Raw genomic sequence first — 18,308 nt, 5'->3', positions numbered from 1 at the left:
TTCTGTTGTTCCAGTTCAGTCCAATTTGAAAGCAGCAGCATATTAAACAGCATTCGGATGAAGGACTTGAACAAGAAAGGATTATTCATCTGAGGCTCTGATAATGAAACCACCACCATTTTCATGCTAAATTTCATGTAGTTTGCTCTGTACATTTTCTCAGGATGCTGGAGGTTATGGTTCTGTAATTCAGCCCTCACTGAACCCTTGCCTATGCTATCTCAGACCAGAAGTATTGAATCTTTATTTGGACAGTTTAGAGTTTGAGTATAAACTGACCAGACTTTTATTTGCTATTTCCTTTGTATATCTCAAAAATTGAGGAATCGGTTGCCAAATTTACAAGTCCATAATATGGTCTCTCCTTTCAGATAGGTGACAGAGTTTTTGTTTGTTTAAAGCATACCTTGTGCACATACAGTGTAATGACTTGTCAGTAAGAATTCCTTTGCACACTGTAGGTTTTTTTAAAGCTCACTAATGTGGTAGGCTGGAATAACTCCTTTGGAACCATTACAGCTTACTGGGTCAAAACCAGAAAACTTCCAGATCTAGTTTGCACAGTCCACATTTTAAGGTCTCCATCTACCTTTGTCTTCAGAACAGACTATTGTAATGAGAAAGACCATTTAATATGAAACCACTCCTAAACAGTTCAGAGTCTGATTTTAACTTGAAAGGGAGAATTACCAAACAAATTCACCCCATTAACAGTTTTTAAAAGTGTGGATGGTTTCTTGGGAGTAAATCCCCACTTGGTTATGACTCATTGAAGTTTGCTTATTTTATTATTACATGTATTTAGTCCTTTTAAAGCACTCACATCAGCTTCTTGCTAGAAGATAGTGGCTATGCTTTGACATGGGAATAGATTAGATCAGTGCTTAAGGAATTCAGCAGCCACTGACCCAGCCCAGATAGGCTGGAGCACTGTGGTAAGTGATGCTTCGCCATCTCTCTCTTCCCCTGAGGGATAATTTATGAGAGAACAGGCATGAACCACAGTTCTATGGTGGGTGTGTGTGAGTGAGTGAGAGTGAAGAACCTACCAGCTGCTAGGAGAAGGAAAGGGACCTGAGGCTGGTTGGCCATGGCTCCAGCAGCAATGGAATCAGTAGAAGAATTCTCCCATTCCTAAATTAAATGAGTTTTTAAAAAAAGGCACTCTAAGGGGTGGTGAGTGGAGCAGCTGCACGGAGGCTAGAGGGTGGTTTAGTGGAATTGCATGGAGCAGGAGCAACAGAAAAGAAAGTGACCTGTGGGCCTGAGCACAAAGGGCTGAGCTGCAGCAGGGAGGGCAGCTGGTGTTCAGATATCACAGACCTGAATACATTACAGATATCTAGACAGACAAGTGATGGCAGGTCAAGGGAAGTATTTGCAGGTGGCAGTCTGTACAGATCCACTTTAGGACTTTTAGTGTCTCCTACAGACAGGACCTAGTGTAGTCAGGCACTACTCTACCTCTCCCTGCTATGGATAATGGGTGCACTTTTCAAAGCACCAACGGGTATGTCTACACTGGAATAAAAGACTGGTGGCTGGCCTGGGCCAGCTGACTCAGGCTGTGGGACTAAAATGTTGTATAGACATTCGAGTTCAAACTGGAGCCTGGATTCTGGGATGACCTTCCCCCCCCACCCCCCCACACAATCTCAGAGCTCAGGCTTAACTTAAAGCCCAAACATCTACACAGCAACTTTAAGCCTGCAGCCCAAGCCAGCTGCAAGTGTTTAACTACTGTGTAGACATACCCCGCTGTGACCAAGGACTAAGTTAATGGGACTTCAGATCCTAAGTCACTTAAGTACTTTACAGAATGTTACCTGATCTTTCTTTTTATAGGTTTTTCATTTACATTCCCCAAGTGAAGATAACATGTTTGAAATTGGAGAAGTTATATAATGGGGCTTTTCAGTACTGGGGAATTATAACCAGCACCATAACAAAAACTGCTTTAATATCATTCTTACCTCCGGTTTTCAGTGCTTTTGGGTTGTTTTAGTTTTCTCGTAGTAGAAAGGGGAAGCATTAAGGCTTTCATGAACTGAGCCCCCATTCACGTAGAGCAAAGTTTAGCACTGGAAGCACAATTATGCCACTAAGAGTAAGACAAAATGCAGCAGTGATGCACCAATTCATCATGTTGGGGTTCTTCTAATGAACCTCATTACTCACAGAAGAGAATTTTCTTGCAGTTAGTCACTAGCAAACAGTTTTCAGTTATCCCTGTTACTTTTTCCTCCCCAACTGCTGAACATTCCTCCCCCGTCCCTATTACCCTGAAAGTGCAATATTAGGCAAAGCTAGCACATAACTTAAAAATAAATAACCAGTTTCTCTTTACAAGTAGTCATTTTGTTTTTCCTTAACCAAAATGACTTTTTTTAAAAAAAATTAAACCTCTCTTCAGAGGCAAGCTGTCCTTTTCCATAAAAAGCAGTACTTAACAAAAATAGATCGATTGGAGTTGCTCTTGTAATACTACTGAAAGATATTGAATACTTTTCTTCAGCTTATCAATAGAAGAACACAAACAAATTTCTTCTACAAATTTGTTAGAGCTTGCATAGAAACATTTTGCTTTGTACTTTGTGCAAATTCTACTAAATAAGGCTTGCTTGAGATTTTAGGTAGCAATATAATTATCAAAGAACGCTGAGAAACTGCAAGGAAAATGCCAAGCAGTCTGCACTCTACATCCACTTATACATTTCATTTGACTTCAAAAGACCAACAGCTGAGAGCTGCAGATTTGTATGCAACATAAGGCAATACGGTATGTCTTGGGTACAGCACCTGCTTTCAGCTAGTCATGCATTTAGAACACATGAGACCACTTGGATTCACAACCCCAGCCATTGGTAAAGGGGATTTCAGAGGTGGGACTGTAGACTCCCCTTTTAAAAATAAAGCAAACACCCCCTTCCCTCCCCCAAAAATCTTGGCCCTTAACACAGAAGGCTTATTTGACCAATTATGTACAATTTTCATATATATTTACATATCAGATTTCTCCCACTGGGCAACCCACTTTTCTAGGCCAGAATTGAAAACCGGAGCAGTGAGGTAAAGGAAGTTGTGTAGATGCACAAGGGGAAAAGGGTACACATGATGTATTCCTGAGGGGTTCTATTATTTCAAATTAGTATGTTGCACAGTTGGAAGTCATAAGGCCCAATAGAAAGGTAACATGGAATGAGATTTTTTTTTCCCAGATCAAGTATTGTCAGGAAGTATCAAAGTAGAACTTTCTTTTGTAAGCAGCTTTGCATTTAAAAATCTGCTAATTCTGTTAAGGAAAAAAAATCTGTTAAAATGACACTAATAATAATCGTCAACATCACCCGGTATTTTGTAACCCAGGATGGAGTGTTCCTGTGCAAGAGCTGCTAGCTCCTTCAGAAACTCTGGGAAAAGGGCAGCTGCAAGCACAGCATTCCTCACAGGCAAGGGAATGCCAGGAAGAGTCGTTACTCTCTTTGCTTTGTGTCCCAAGAAAGGCTGGAGCAGGGTTTGGGAAGCTTCAGAAAGATTTCTTCCTTTCCCTGTGCTGCAGTTGTGCTGGATGTTCTCTAAATCCAGGAAGAAAATAAGAATCAATTTTGACCAGTAAACAAACCTAATTAAAACTGCAAGCCACAGTACTGTGGAATGCATGCTAGAGAATGCATTCACTCCACGACTGGTATGTAATGCAATATTTTTACACACTGTGTGGCCCAAATTCTATTTCCCATCCCACCCCCCCAAAAAAGAGAATTATCAAGACATCCGACGAAGTGGGCATTCACCCACGAAAGCTCATGCTGCAAAACGTCTGTTAGTCTATAAGGTGCCACAGGATTCTTTGCTGCTTTTACAGATAGGCATGTGGGGTTATTCCCCACTCCCCCTGTGCTCCCTTTTTTTCTTTAGCAATCTGGTTGCTGGGAGCTGCCAGTGGGAAGAAACAACATGTAAGTGAAGGCAGAGTAATGGAAAGGAACATATATGAAGGTACCGTTAAAAAGGGAAATCAGAGTTATTTGCACTTTATGGGTGGAAAACACTTTCCCAAAGTATAATACAGCCTTGCACTAGTCTACTCTCCTGCTTACCTGGCATTAGCATTTATTTTTGTTTTGTTTTGGACAGACAAGTAAAATACGTTCCCCCATCATCACCCTGGAAAGGCAGGTGAGTAGATTTTGGGCCTGGGCAGGTAAATTTTCATGACAACTCTGCAAAGCTCAAACTCATTATTTAAGAAATACTATCTGAAGTTTCAGTTTTTTCTGCAGCTGTAACCCTCTCTGAGATTTCTCCATGGAGTCTACCATCTTCCTGTGAACAGGCAGGAAATAATTTTTAAAAATAAATGAGAACACCACACATTCTCCATTATCTAGACACCTATATGGTTTGCCCTCACAGAGCTCGTTCCAGGATTGGGACTAAGATTAGTCTCTTATTCAAAGTAAGTAATACAAAATTTTAAAATATTGCTTCTCATTTCAACCCCAGTTGGAACCACATTTTAGTTAAGTGACATTCAATGAAACGGAAAGGCCACAAACTCAAAACGTATAAAAATTACTTTTTGTTACACGATAAATAATTAGCATGTGGAATTCATGCCCCAAAATGTTATTGAGGTTAAGAGCTTAATAGGATTCAAAATGTAATTAGTCATTTACATGACCACTAAGAATGTCCACTCTTATATTAGACAGAATTTAAAAAAAAAAGGATTAAACCTACATCCTTCACGGTATTAACTAACCACTATGTGATATGGTTAGGAGGAAACTTCCCTTAAAGTATGAGCAGGTTATTTGCACCTTCCTCTGAAGGATCTGGTGTCAGCCAACTACTGTTAGAGACAGGCTATGGGATTAGATGGGCCACTAGTCTGATGCACCATGGCAGTTCCTCTGTTCCAGATTCTCCATCCTTGTTTCCGCTTCCTCAGTTTATGGATGTTAGTGTATATCCTTCCGATACTTGGATAAAGTTTTCATCTCTTAGCAATAATTTGGTAAAGCTATACTTGTTCTAGTTAATCATAACTCTTGCCCTCCAGACTCTTTAGTCACTTGTGGTGTTCTCTGGGTTTCTTCCAACTAGGGCTGGCCAGGAACCAGAATTTCTGTTCTGCAGGAAATTCTAATATTTTTGAAAAACAAAAAGCATTTTGAAATTGCCTGCAAAATAAAAATTCAAAAAAGTAGTCTTAATAGCCATCAAACTGTTTTGTTTGGACTTTTATATTATAGTAAAACATGAATTATCTTTTATATACATATTAAATATATTTTAATACTTAAATATAATTAAAAGTAAAGCCTAAACATTGATTTTTTTTCCTATTGAATAATTTCATCCAGATAGACCCACTTCTGCAAAATATTTCAATTAAACTTATCGTTCAATGGAAGTCTGTTCTGTCAATTTTTTCATCCAGTTCTGCTCTCAATTTCCATTTTTCTGGAATTAAGGTGCACAGAACTGTACACAGTATAGAATCTTACAGCATAGAGACTGAAAAGGTCTAATTCTAGATTTTTTTAATTATTATTAAAAAAAAAATAACACCAGGGACACAGGTAGAGTGTGCGTCACTTATCTGGTTAATAGCCTGATGCTTCTACAAATGCAATCTCAAATCAAATAGACTTTTCCCTTCACCATGTACTATTTCAGAATAAGCAGAGATGTACATTTTCCATCATTCCTAGAACTCTTACATCATTATTGTGATCCAAGTATGTCCCCTCTCTTGAACACCTAATTAGGTTTCACCAATGGGATCAGTTCCTGTTTTTCAATTTTAAATCCTGTAGGAGGTCAACTATATTCAGTAATGCAGGAAGAATCAGGAAAGATTGTGGTGTTTGCAGTTATACATCACTTTCACTTTTCAACTTGAAAAGGGAATCTAGGAGAAAGTTTAGTTCCATAATACTGGATTTTCATTTTAGCTTCCTGCAATAATCTCATCAAGTCCAACCATATTTTATTTGCCAATACCGTAGCAATTTCAACTTTACATTTCTTAATCTTAATAATGATGTGGCGTGTTGGTGGACTAGGGAGGTAACTTGCCCCCAGAATTACTGTTTGATTACTGGCATCGCTAGGATGGCAGAGAGCCAAAATTGCAGTTATCTAGGTATTTTAGTCTCTACGCATTAGTCAAGAGGCTCATTCTTTACAGGGGCTGCCACAGGGCAGGAGAAAATGTTACAGGCCAGTGACTGAGCAGCCTCTGCTTCAGGTTCTGGAATAATAACCACTATGAAGGGACTCAGCAAACACTGAAGCCCACAAATATGCTGATGTAAAACAGGAAAATATAAATAAATGCCAAAATCAGAGATTCTTTTATGAAGCAGTTTCACTGTGTCTGAATAGCTACAACAGAGAGCTTTGAAGCATAACACTTACAAGATGGATGAAGTTAGGGTAGGAATGCATTATACAAAGATCTTATTGACAGTACCTAAAAAAAAGCCATTAAATATTGGCTTCTAATCTTGCATCCCACATGCCAGCTACAGTGCGCACTAATTGTAAGGCTCTCTCATCTACTGTTCTTGACCCCGGCTTCTAAACCCCACTGGTCTCTGTGATAAACATCTCATTTACAGCATGCACCTTCCACAGACGAATGCTTCAAGAAGCAGCCTGAGACAGACACTGATTTTGTGGAGTATGCATATTGGGAATGTTAGAAGCTGACACCATGCTGATTAGATTTGAGGAAAATTATTAAGTCCCTCAGAAAAAAGCAATTAAATAAGCATTTTTTAAAAGTCTCCCTTGCTTCCTACACACCAATGAAAAGCCAAACAAAAAAGCTGGGGTAGGGACAGTGGGATATTCATTCCAAATGATTGATAACAATGATTCAGTAAATAGAATCTCTTGAACCCTGTTCTGTTGCTATCTCTATGGTTACTGTTCTCAGCAGATCCTATGTATTCCCATCATATGTGAAAGCAAGGTTTTAATGGAGGCTTGGAGCCTAGTGCTGACAACTCAGCAGCAATTCTAGAACCTGGCGCCTGAAGTTCTGAACTCTGATTACAATGTGAGGCCCTGACCCCATCAGCTGCTGGAGGAATTTTATCATTTAGAAAAGAGGATTCTACATTTTAAATTTATCATCTGACTTACTGTATGAAACAATGATTGACAGCCCATTGAAAATAGGTGTAGCACACAGCATGCCTGAGAAGTAGAAGATGCTAGAAAAGTCAGCTGGAGTGGGAACGCTGTGCCCTGGGGTGGTACCAAGTCACCGCCACCTTTGATGTGCCCCTCCTAGTACTGCATTTCATTTTCAACTTACTTCTTTCCATTTAAAAAGGGCATAATCAAAAATTTCTGGCTCATATTTATCTCCCTTAAAGATATTCTAGTCCAGCCTATAAGGCTTTATCTACTAGAATTTCACAATAAATTTATTTCTGCAACTGCTCTCTCCAAGAATTACCAAAAAAGAGCGGCTGCCTTGCTCAATGTGAGACTAAAAATAAAATGAGGTAGTGCACACATGCAACCCCTCCCCATAAACCATGTACTCGGCCAGTCTGACAGCAAGTCATGCCAACACCTTATTCTGTTACTCTTTCAGAAATAAGTTTTCATGTGCTAAAATAAAACACACTAAGAATTTCCAGATGGGAGACAATTTCAAGGTGCGTCCACATATTGTGGCCTAAAAACTTAGGATTGTCCCTTTAAAGTTACAAAGATATAGAAATACATTTGGCTGGTGATATGCATAATGCCCCCTTTCTGTGGAAAATAGGGCAGACAACCAGCAAGTCAGTGTTTTAGATCATATACCACTGTGAAAATGGTTGATATTTACCTTTGGTTAGTAACTCTGGTGCCACATCAGACAAGTCCGCTCGGAAAAGCAAGTACTGCTGGGCCTGTATAAGAAGACCTGAAAAATCTTTTTGGATGGATGCAAACTGCTCAATTTTATTTTTCACAGAGGCCAGCACCTGCCAAAATAAAAATGGTAATTTTTTAATACTATCCTTGCAATTATGCCCTGGAACCTCAGTCTCTCTCTTTCCAAATTAGAGACTGTTACAATTCCAGTTGTGTAGTTAATTTCCAGCTCCTTGCATTGGCACAGTCAAATCATCAAACTAAACAGAGAGGTCCTCAAACAGGGGAAAGCAAATGCACAGCAAACTGAAAAACAGGTAAACAAGGCACTAGAATTACTGGCAAAGCTAGTGAGCATGAAATGAGGAATTGATGAAGTACCTGATATAATGATCGTACGCTAGGCTGTAATACAATGTTGGTATTGAGCAGAAAGGAACGAAGAAGAGGTTGCGGGTAACTGGCCAGTTGAGTAATAATCCCAATGAGCAGCAAGTTAACATGCAAGGAATTCTCCAACATATTCTCCAGCTTTGACAGCACTACGCTGATAAATGGCCCTACAGGAAAAACAGGGGGGAAAAAATCCTAAAATCAGGGGAATAAGCATTTGAAAATGAATGTAAATCTCCATATCTGACTAAATCAGACTTCCCACATGCCAAGCCAGGTCTGAACAGACAGAGGATGCAGCTTTGAATATATTTAACCTCATTAACTCTATCATGAGTAGGGGCACATTGACTGGTTAGCCAATCAGTTGACATTCTAAGTATATAAAGCATCCATAAGTATTCTACTTCAGATGTGCCAATAAAGATTTAATCCAGCATGTTATGTTCTATAGATCTTCTCCCATTGAAGTTACTCAGAGTCCTGCCAAAGATTTCAGATGAAGCAGGGTCAGGCTACTTATAACCGTTCTATGGCGTGACCAGATGTCCCGATTTTATAGGGACAGTCCCGATTTTTGAGTCTTTTTCTTATATAGGCTCCTATTACCCCCACCACCTCTCCCAATTTTTCACACTTGCTATCTGGTCATCCTACCGTTCTAGCTTAATTCTGCAGAAAGACTGGACAGAGTAAATTATGGATAGGTTTCTCACATGATCATAATACATAGTGGTATTTTAGTCGGACTATAAAAATGCTGCTTCAAAACATTAAAAAAAAAAAAAACAACCCTGGACTAATTTGTATCACAACACAAACATTTTCTACACTGCAAAAATTCACACAAAGTGGGGAAGCCATAAAAATAGGCTATTGGTAGATGCAGGCTTTATCAGATTAATGTCACTTCTAAATAATAGTGTTGGTTTGTGTATGCATTTTACAGTATTGCCACTACAATACAGAGCTATTTACAATGAAAGTACATATCCTTCATCATAAGCCTGGCAAAGACTTTGCCAATATGAACATGAGTTAACCAAATGAAAATGGATTAGTACATACTGCTAGATGATAAAACAGGTATGTAGCTGAAGACAGTAAAGAGACCAACAGAAAACAGTCTATAAAATTACTTAAGTATAAGGTTCAGCCCTGATCCAATTCTGGTTCCTCTGGACAACTCCCACAGTGTGAGAATACTGGAAAGCTAGCAAACTCTCTCCACATGGGGAGCCTTAACATGGAATCCCTAGGTGGCACAAAGCGTAGCCAATTTCTATGCTACCTCCTGTGACCCCTGCCATAGGAGGCATGCCTGGGGGAAAGAACGTAACAGGGGTAACCACTCCAGCAAGTTCCTTCTGTCAAGCCACCCTCTTCAATGTCCTAGATAGCTGGGTGCAGTTTACAGCAGCTGGGTGGGGCTGTTCTAAACTATGCTAGAGGCCGAAAGGAATCCCTGGGCAGCCCAACAATCAAGGAACCAAACCACAAATAACTACTTTGCAGCTCCACCCATCAGGCACAGGGCATGGCTGAGGATCAAAGCCCATTTTGTTTTAGAACTACTGCAACTATGGATGCACAGTATGGCTGGGTCTACACTAGCTCTCTTCTAAAACACGTCCCACTACTGATATTGGTACAGCCCCACTGAGGAGAGCACAAGTGGACGTACTAGTGTAGACAAGGGTCCAGGTGACTATTGGCTTTTAACTACCATGTCTCTCAACTCTAATTCACATGACATAGTGGTTAAAACACAGGGTTAAGGGACAGAATAGCCACCTCCCCAGCTGTGGCCAACTGGTTGACCAGCAACAGTCGCAATAAGAAGTTGCAGCCCTGGCAGAAGGGGGTGGGGCTGCCAGAGAGGCCAAGGACTATTCTGTGTCAGCAGCAAACTGGCAGGAAGCTGCCCAAGAAGCTAGATCACAAATTCTGTGAAGACTAGGATGAGACTGCTGAGGGAAATCCCACAGCCTGGATGTGCTTCCCTTCTCCAGTTCTCAGCGAACTAGAGAAAGATTGGACTCCCTAGGGTGCTGCTATAAAGCCTGAGAGGACTATGACATAAGGATTTGAGGACAGTGGGATCTGAGCTGAAATGTCTCTACGACAATAGGCACCAACTTTCTCCAGCACCGGTGGGTGCTCGTGCCACCACCTCCCCCACCCCGGCCCTACCCCAACTCCACCTTTTCCCTGGCCCTGCCCCCGCCCCCACTCCAACCCCTTCCCCAAAGTCTCTGCCCCCTCCCTGCCCCTATTGGATCCCCACCCCAACCTCACCTCTTCCCCCAGCGTGCCACATTCCCCCTCCTCACCCCTCTCTCCTTGCCCCACGAAACAGCTGTTTCGTGGTGCAAGCGCTGGGAGGTAGGGGGGAGAAGCAGGACGCGGCAGCGCTCTCATGGGGGAGGTGGAGGTAAGCTGGAGCAGGGCCACGGGGAGCTGTCAGTGGGTGTTCAGCACCCACTAATTTTTCTCCATGTGTGCTCCAGCCCTGGAGAACCCACAGAGTCAGCACCTATGTCTACGACCATTTGGTTTGCAGCAAGTTGGGGTGTGAATCTACCCCATTTCAAAGCTGGGTAGATTTGAGCACTGGCCTGCTAAACCCAGGGTTGTGAGTTCAATCCTTGAGGGGGCCATTTAGGGAACTGGGGTAAAAATCTGTCTGGGGATTGGTCCTGCTTTGAGCAGGGGGTTGGACTAGATGACCTTCTGAGGTCCCTTCCAACCCTAATCTTCTATGATTCTAGATCAAAGTACACTAATGAATTGTTAATGCATGCCACCAGGGTCCACATGGACAGTCAGTGTGTGGCAAGCCGGTGGGGTTCACACCTCAGCAAGAGGCCAGTGTACTTCTACGCGGCCCAAGGACAAGCGAGAAGGCTGAGCCACTTCACAGCTGGTTAAAACACTAGTGACTAATTTGGATCCTGTCTACATTTGCAATACCACCAATGGAGGTGTCTTGCAATATTTTGCTGAGATACATAAAGAGCCTTCACCCAACACTGCCTGCACTATCTGATCATCCTGCCCCTTCCTCCTCTCACATTCATGGCGGCAGTCTCAATGTGGTGCTGGGACACTCCCCCCGCCCCCGTGCAATGAAGGCAGCTGTGTAAGAGGTTCCAAGAGAAAGGGTATTGAGGCGATTCCAAGTCAGCCTTGGGATCTGAGCAGCAAAGGCTGAAGCCAGGCACTTACAGCAACAACTGAGAACCACCTCATGAGACTTGACCAGAATACATAGGTGGTCTCTGCCATATGAACAAATCGGGAAAAATAAAAGGGCCTCCAGCACCGTACTAGAGCAACAAATCAGAGCAGCTCAGCAGGTGTTTATAAGCTTCAAAAGGAGCAACACAAACTAATTAGAACAATTTTTTTAATTTTACACCTGGTCTAATGCATGTACCTGGAGATATGGGGGACCTACCCATAATAAAAGTTTATTTGCCACATATTTCTACTACTGACGTTTCCTGGTTTGGGTGGCAGGGAGGGAGGGAGGTTTGTGTTTAATGATCTTATACTGCAAATAAATGCTAAAAGAACAGCCATTTTCTAAACCAAGGGTCCAGCATCAGTGCCACATCCACATAACAGTGTTTTTATTTAGGTACAAGTCATATAGTGGAGCAGCATGTCTACACACTGGTGGGATTTACTGGTGCTGGGAGACTTGGTTTGGACATTTCATTCTGTAGAACAAAGCAGCTTCTTCTAATAGCGCCCCATAACACTAAGCTGACACCGTCAAATCAGAGCCCTAGATCAACGCATAATGTAATAGTGGATCCCAATTATATGCAAAATACTATTTCTGTATAGTAACACAAAGATGGCTGAAATGTCATTTGTTTGAGTGATAGCATAACCCCCATTGCAAAGTCAACTTTGCCAATGTCTTCCCCACTCGTCACCAGTTAGAAAACCATTTGAAATAGGGTCAAGAGACAAAGAGAAACACGGCTTGGGAGGGGTAGTAGCAAAGCTTTGTCTGAAAGGAAGTGAAAGGGGAGAGGAGGACTTGACACAGACAGAAAGGGATGTGGCCAAAGTATCTGAACTATGTTTGACAGGAAATGACAGGAACAGGGCCGGCTCCAGACCCCAGCGTGCCAAGCGTGTGCTTGGGGCGGCGTGCCGCGGGAGGGCGGCAGGCAGCTCCGGTGGACCTCCCGCAGACTTGCCTGCAGAGGGTCCATTGGTCCCGCGGCTTCTGTGGAGCATCCCCAGGCGTGCCTGCGGGAGGTCCACTGGAGCCGAGGGACCGGCAACCGCCAGAGCACCCCCCGCGGCATGCCGCCGTGCTTGGGGCAGTGCAATTCCTAGAGCCGCCCCTGGACAGGAGACTAACAGAGCCGGATGTGACCTAGGGACATGAGGGGAGCTTTTCAGTGCCTGGTACAGAGAACTCATAACAGAAATAGTGGCAAATGTACTTGAAAACCAAGTTGCCTTCCTCAAATACTTAAAGACTGAACACCAGGCCTACTGGCCACATTTCAAAGGCTGCATTTCAATGACTAAAAGATTAATGTATCCCGAGTTATTTAAAGTCAGCCCTTACAGACTTTGCTGTGGGTAAGCATGCCTGAATACATCGTGTCCTCCCAATGATTAGATATAATTCTGTGGCCAAATTTCACTGGATGCCTGGCACAAGAGAAAAACATAACAGTGAGGGTGCCGCTGGCATTTGAAAAGCAAGATGCCTAGACCTGCCTGCAAAGAGGTGCATGCAGAAATGACAATAGCGCTGCCACCTGGTGCACAAAAGCAAAATAGCAGCAGAAGGTGGCAGAGCAGCCTATCACTTTTCTGTTCTGTTGCATATGCCGCTGAATAGGTAGCAAAGCAGTTGCAGAAATGGGACATTTTAAGTGAACTTATCGTATTAGGTCAGATAGTCCAACCACTCACAATGCCAGGATTGTTCCCTGGAATGATGTGGTTAGGACAGTTGTTTGGTGCTGGTCTTGTTCTAAATTTTTATAACAAACTAAACAAATATGAAGGTCAAAAACTTCAGCCCAAGAACGGCACCACACACTTTAATGGCATAATTACATTGTATCAAAGTAAATAACATTAATTTAAAAGTACCATAATAAGTTACTGTTATTCATGTTTCCCCTCTATCCTTCATATTGGTTAACACTTCTCTCCTCTGCTGATTGGCTGTTGTTCCAACCTCTCCTGCCATCTCTCTCATGGCCACCAATGCCCTCTCCTTTCCTTTCTATTTCAGTGTAGCTAATCTCCTTCTACCATGACCCCACTAAAAGGGTTTTTAAAACAAACCAGAAATCATGGAATTACCTAATGTTCACTGCTATCATATTATTCACTCTGCACATTCCACCCCTTTCCCCAACCCGTTTCCTGTCTTATCTATTTAGATTGCAAACTCCTCAGTTCAGGGACTGTCTCTTATTCGATATTCGTACACTGCTGGTTACAATGGGATCCTGTTCTTGGTTGGCTCCGATAAATCATAATAAACATGGTAAAGAACACCAAAAACAAATTAATTAATGAGGAAATTCCACCTGTAAATGCAGCATTCTGGCTCCTTGCAGGATGGTTGGAAAATGTATCCTCCTTTGGCCCAAATGGAGACAGTATACTTTCTGTAGAGGGAGTGTCCACTGAAAAATTTTCGAAGTCCTCCTCCTCTTCCACTGGAGATACAGGATCAGGTGTCAACAATTTCTGCTCCTCCAAGCCTGTTGTGTTAGAATCCAGTTCTTCAATAATTTTGTCATATTGTGCAATGAATTCCTCACTATCTGGGCTCAGCAGCCTCACATTTGAGTTTTGATCTGCTTCTGGAGGAGAGAGTTTCAGCTCTAAGTCTGGCTGTGGGTCTGTTTCAACAGCTTTCTGGTTTATTTGTTCCTCTGTTACATCCTGAGGCAAACCAGAATTTTTCCTATTGTGTTCCTTTAAATTTGTGTCTGGATGTGAGTTTTTCAAAGACCTCTTAATGGGCTGGCTTTGAATTGTGTTTTGAGATTCAGTTGCTATACTTGAAGTTTCCTCCTTGGAATTGTCACCATCCTGAGCATCCTTTTCGGCACATAACCTGTAAACCATGACATCATCCTGAAAATCTGATTCTTCTATGTAAGACCCTTTGACGAGCATGATTGCATTCTTCTTCATCTCTTGAATGTGCTTTGGTGGCTCTGCAGGCAGTTGTCTCTCTACAGTCCCTAGATCATCATAAGGCTGGGGTGAGCTCACATCAGACCCAGGAGAAATCCCTGTGTCGTAGCTGTCATCCCATTCCAGCTCCAACTGTATCTTCTCTCCCAATGGAGTAATTTGAGAGGAGCTGCCGTTACTGGAAGTTCGCTGCTGGAGTCGGAACATAGAGTGCGCCACATTTTTACTGTTTTCCTCTGCCAGCGTTTGGATAAAGGTGTCTGGGTCAGGGTCTTCCCCATCATATGGGGCAGACCAAACCTGGCAATCTTTCATGCAGTGGAGAATGATGGCTTCAGCTTCCCACAGGTACTGCAGGTAACTGATGTCCACAGCTCTTCCGTATTTCACAATGCACATGGATTCGCAATAGCCTATGCAAGAACCTGAGATAAAACAAGAGTATTCACAATATGATAAAAAAAAAATCAAACTGAAGTCCCTACAGTAATGCAAGGCAGCTGCTAAGAAGGACAGGAAGATACTTTTGCCTCAGGCACCCAAAGGGGATGGGTAACCAAGGCACAGAAGTTAAGAGATTTGCTCATGGCTGTGTCTCTAATCCGGAGTCAGCATCAGAATTCAGGAATTCTGAGAGACCAGCCTGGAGCCCAATCCATCAGACCACACAGCCCCTCCAGTAGCATAAGATGTTGCCACATCTTCACATGTTTTTGGAAATATACATCCAACATGGATATTCTTTAACATACAGATTGGATAGAGCTGCCATGGGGGAGTGATTAAATTCCGGCCCCCTCTAATCCAGACTAATTACATATTGTTTGTGAAATTTCAATAGTAAATTCACTTATTTGATATTAAACGTGTTCATTTTCCCACCCTATGCTGAGGATATTCCAAACCAAACCCTTCACAGCACAGTGCACACCCAATGTTTACCTGCACCAGGTGTGGCCTTTGTCCATAGGATGTAATCTTTTGCTTGGTTTTCAACAGTCAGCGTAATCCCAGTAGAGCAGCAGACAGGGGTCAAAGCAAGCAGTTTAGCAGCAGACACTGAATAACAGTCTCTTTCCCTCACAGCCCATCTTTGACTCAACATCATGTGATTACATGGGATCAGATATCTGAAACAACAAACCCAATCATTACACGCCCACAACAACACTCCTTGTATTTTAAGGAGAGTAGCTGTGTGGAAAATTCTCCTCTTGCCTTTCCCTTTGCTCAAGTTAAAAAACACAATCTGCCAAATTACAGTCATCTCCCTAAGAACATCAAACATGGCAGCTTTCTGGGGTAGGTCTGGAGTCTGATGAGTTACACTGGGCACCAGTCTAGAGGAGGAAGGGAAGGACAGGCACTCCTGGGAGGAAATGCCTGTGGGGGTAGTTACAGGAAACCCCTGGACCAGGATTGTGTCAAAGCATTGTCCTAAATGTGGGCAGGGAGGGGCAGTGGAATAGGATGGGCACATGCCAGAGGGTGCCAGTTTGTGTGGATCTATTCAGGATGAGTTAGGGAGGAAGGGTTGGAGAGCCCAGTCCACAGAGAGAGCCAGCACATAAATACAAGTTGAGGCAGTGCATGTCAGGGAAGGGACTAGCAACAAAAGTCCAACTGGGTCATTTTGTTGGGAAGAATCAACATATAAAGCTCTTAGGCAGAGGAGGGATTATGAAGGGACGAGGAGCAGACATAGCACATACTTGCATTCTGTTTCTTAGAGTGATTTAGGGGTTAACAAGATTGGTGTTTTGTCGTTTTAAGTAAATCAGTGTTTAACAACAAGCGACTCCCCAAATAAATAACAATACAAAAATAAATGTAGCACTCACCTCTGTTAAAGTCAGTGGAGGAATCCTACCAACTCTGAGTTTCCCACAGTTATATAATGATCTGGTTCAGTCCCTACTAACGTACCCACAGACACCAGCAAGGACTGGATGGGATCCCAGTGTAACTTGTAGTGGAGGGAGGGGAAAGAGACGCGGAGAGATAGCTAACACCCCTGGATTTCCCACTGAGTTAATGATCTGATTAGGTCATTGTTAATACATCTAAGATTAATTACCAGTGACCTGATTTGATCCAATCTAATCTAACTCTAACAGACATGCCAGCCACACTTATTAAAATAACAACATAAAAAGAATAAAGAAAAGCAGCTAGGAAAATTAAAAAAAATGTAAACTGTGGGTGCTGATATAACTCAAGAAATGCTCAGTTAAAAGCAGAAATCAACTAATCCAGGACACTGCACAATTAAAGCAGCATGTCCTTCTACCCTGGGTACAACAGGTCAGGAATTTATTTAAGAAATTCCTGGGCAACGGGGAGTAAAAAGGTTTGGAAGCTGCAGAAAAGTAAATATAGTCCTGCTTCATAGTGCGTTTAGCAGATTATAATTCATGAGAGAAAATGTTCAGAAGTGAAAAAATATTATAAATTTAGAACCAGGGAACCTTTAGAGGTGGTAAATAATCCAGGGATTCTGTTCCCTCACTTTTCTACAAATAAATTACAACAAAAGAATATGTGAAAAGCAAGGTCTCTCATTGTGCCTGGGTACGATAGGATATATAAACTGTGCCTCTCTTGGTTTGGTATATTTGTGTCAGAAACATAAATGTTTTATCTCTGAATTTGTTTGCTTGTTCCTTTTAAGAGCTCTAGCTTTACATCCAGAGACTTCCTACTGGAGAATTAGAATAGAAAAAGGAGTGTGGATTTTACCTTAAAACTAGCTGTAACATCACATCTTCACAGTGTAAGCCGATGAGTGTTCTGAACAATGCCAAAGATACCACACAGAGCTGGGAAATGATAAACACAGTCAGTTTTTGATCTGGCAATTGTAACTTTTCGTCCCTCCCATGAGGTAAATTTAATTCTTCATTATAGAAAGCACAGCCTGAATTTAGTGCTTTATCAGAGACTAAAAGTATGCTTATTTCATTGTGTCAGCATCCTGTTAGGATTTTATTAGATGTCTGAAGTTATACATACACCAAAATATATTTTTATAAAATACACACAAAACAGCCATTTACTTTTAAGAAGGTGAAGGAGAAAAGTTTGCAAGAACCGAAAAGTGAGAAACAGCACACCTTTCAAAGGAATTTTGCTATTTTAGACAATTTAATTTAATTTGGTTTCAGCAATAAAGGGCTTCTGGCCAACTCAGTGGATAAAGCATTAGCTTTTACCTCTGACGCACTTAGTTTGACCAGCTGAAGGCCTTTGCTGGAAAGAGTTCAGTTATCTCACAAACTAAGGGTATGTCTACACTAGAGCTGGAAGGTGTAAATTCCAGCTCAAGCAGACATACATGCACTAGCTCTGATCAAGCTGGTGTGCTAAAAATAAAAGTGTAGTTACGAAATGTGAAGTTTGTACTTGGGGTGGCTAGCCTGACCCGCCACTTGTGCCAGTGCAGGTACACTTCCAATTTTAGTGCAATACCTCAATCACAACTAGCACAGTATGTCTCCAGCTCTAGTGTAGACACACCCTGAGGGTATGTCTACACTACAAGACTATTTTGAATCAACTTAAGTCGAATTTGTGGAATCGACCTTATGAAGTCGAATTTGTGTATCCACACTAAATACACTAATTCGACTGTGTGAGTCCACAGTAACGGGGCCAGCGTCGACTTTGGAAGCGGTGCACTGTGGGAAGCTATCCCACAGTTCCCGCACTCCTCGCTGCCCATTGGAATTCTGGGATTTCCCCCCAATGCATGCTGGGGGAAAAAAATGTGTCGAGGGTGGTTTTGGGTAACTGTCATCATTGAACCATCAATCACACCCTCCCCGAAA

At 42.2% G+C, this 18,308-nt stretch overlaps 1 protein-coding gene across 6 annotated transcripts in view; it reads right to left on the bottom strand.

The window, feature by feature from the left end:
- Positions 1-664: 664 nt before the first annotated feature.
- The window catches only part of FHIP1A (FHF complex subunit HOOK interacting protein 1A), a 125,153-nt gene continuing 107,509 nt past the window's right edge, over positions 665-18,308 (bottom strand). For 4 of the 6 annotated variants that reach the window (XM_039540017.1, XM_039540019.1, XM_039540016.1 and 1 more), the window contains 6 exons: positions 17,221-17,300; positions 15,424-15,611; positions 13,863-14,906; positions 8,272-8,450; positions 7,862-8,000; positions 665-3,575 (listed from right to left, as the gene is read on the bottom strand). In XM_039540017.1, coding sequence (XP_039395951.1) covers positions 3,325-3,575; positions 7,862-8,000; positions 8,272-8,450; positions 13,863-14,906; positions 15,424-15,611; positions 17,221-17,300 — 1,881 coding nt within the window. In that variant the 3' untranslated portion in view covers positions 665-3,324. Of the gene's footprint in view, positions 3,576-4,385; positions 5,187-7,861; positions 8,001-8,271; positions 8,451-13,862; positions 14,907-15,423; positions 15,612-17,220; positions 17,301-18,308 lie in introns of those variants that run through there. The other 2 variants (XM_039540021.1, XM_039540020.1) reach the window with 2 other exon arrangements.

This window comes from Mauremys reevesii, linkage group 5, assembly GCF_016161935.1.
Source record: "Mauremys reevesii isolate NIE-2019 linkage group 5, ASM1616193v1, whole genome shotgun sequence".
Taxonomy (NCBI): domain Eukaryota; kingdom Metazoa; phylum Chordata; order Testudines; family Geoemydidae; genus Mauremys; species Mauremys reevesii.
The sequence above is the reverse complement of the archived record's forward strand: the minus strand, read 5'-3'. Positions and strand labels throughout refer to the sequence as shown.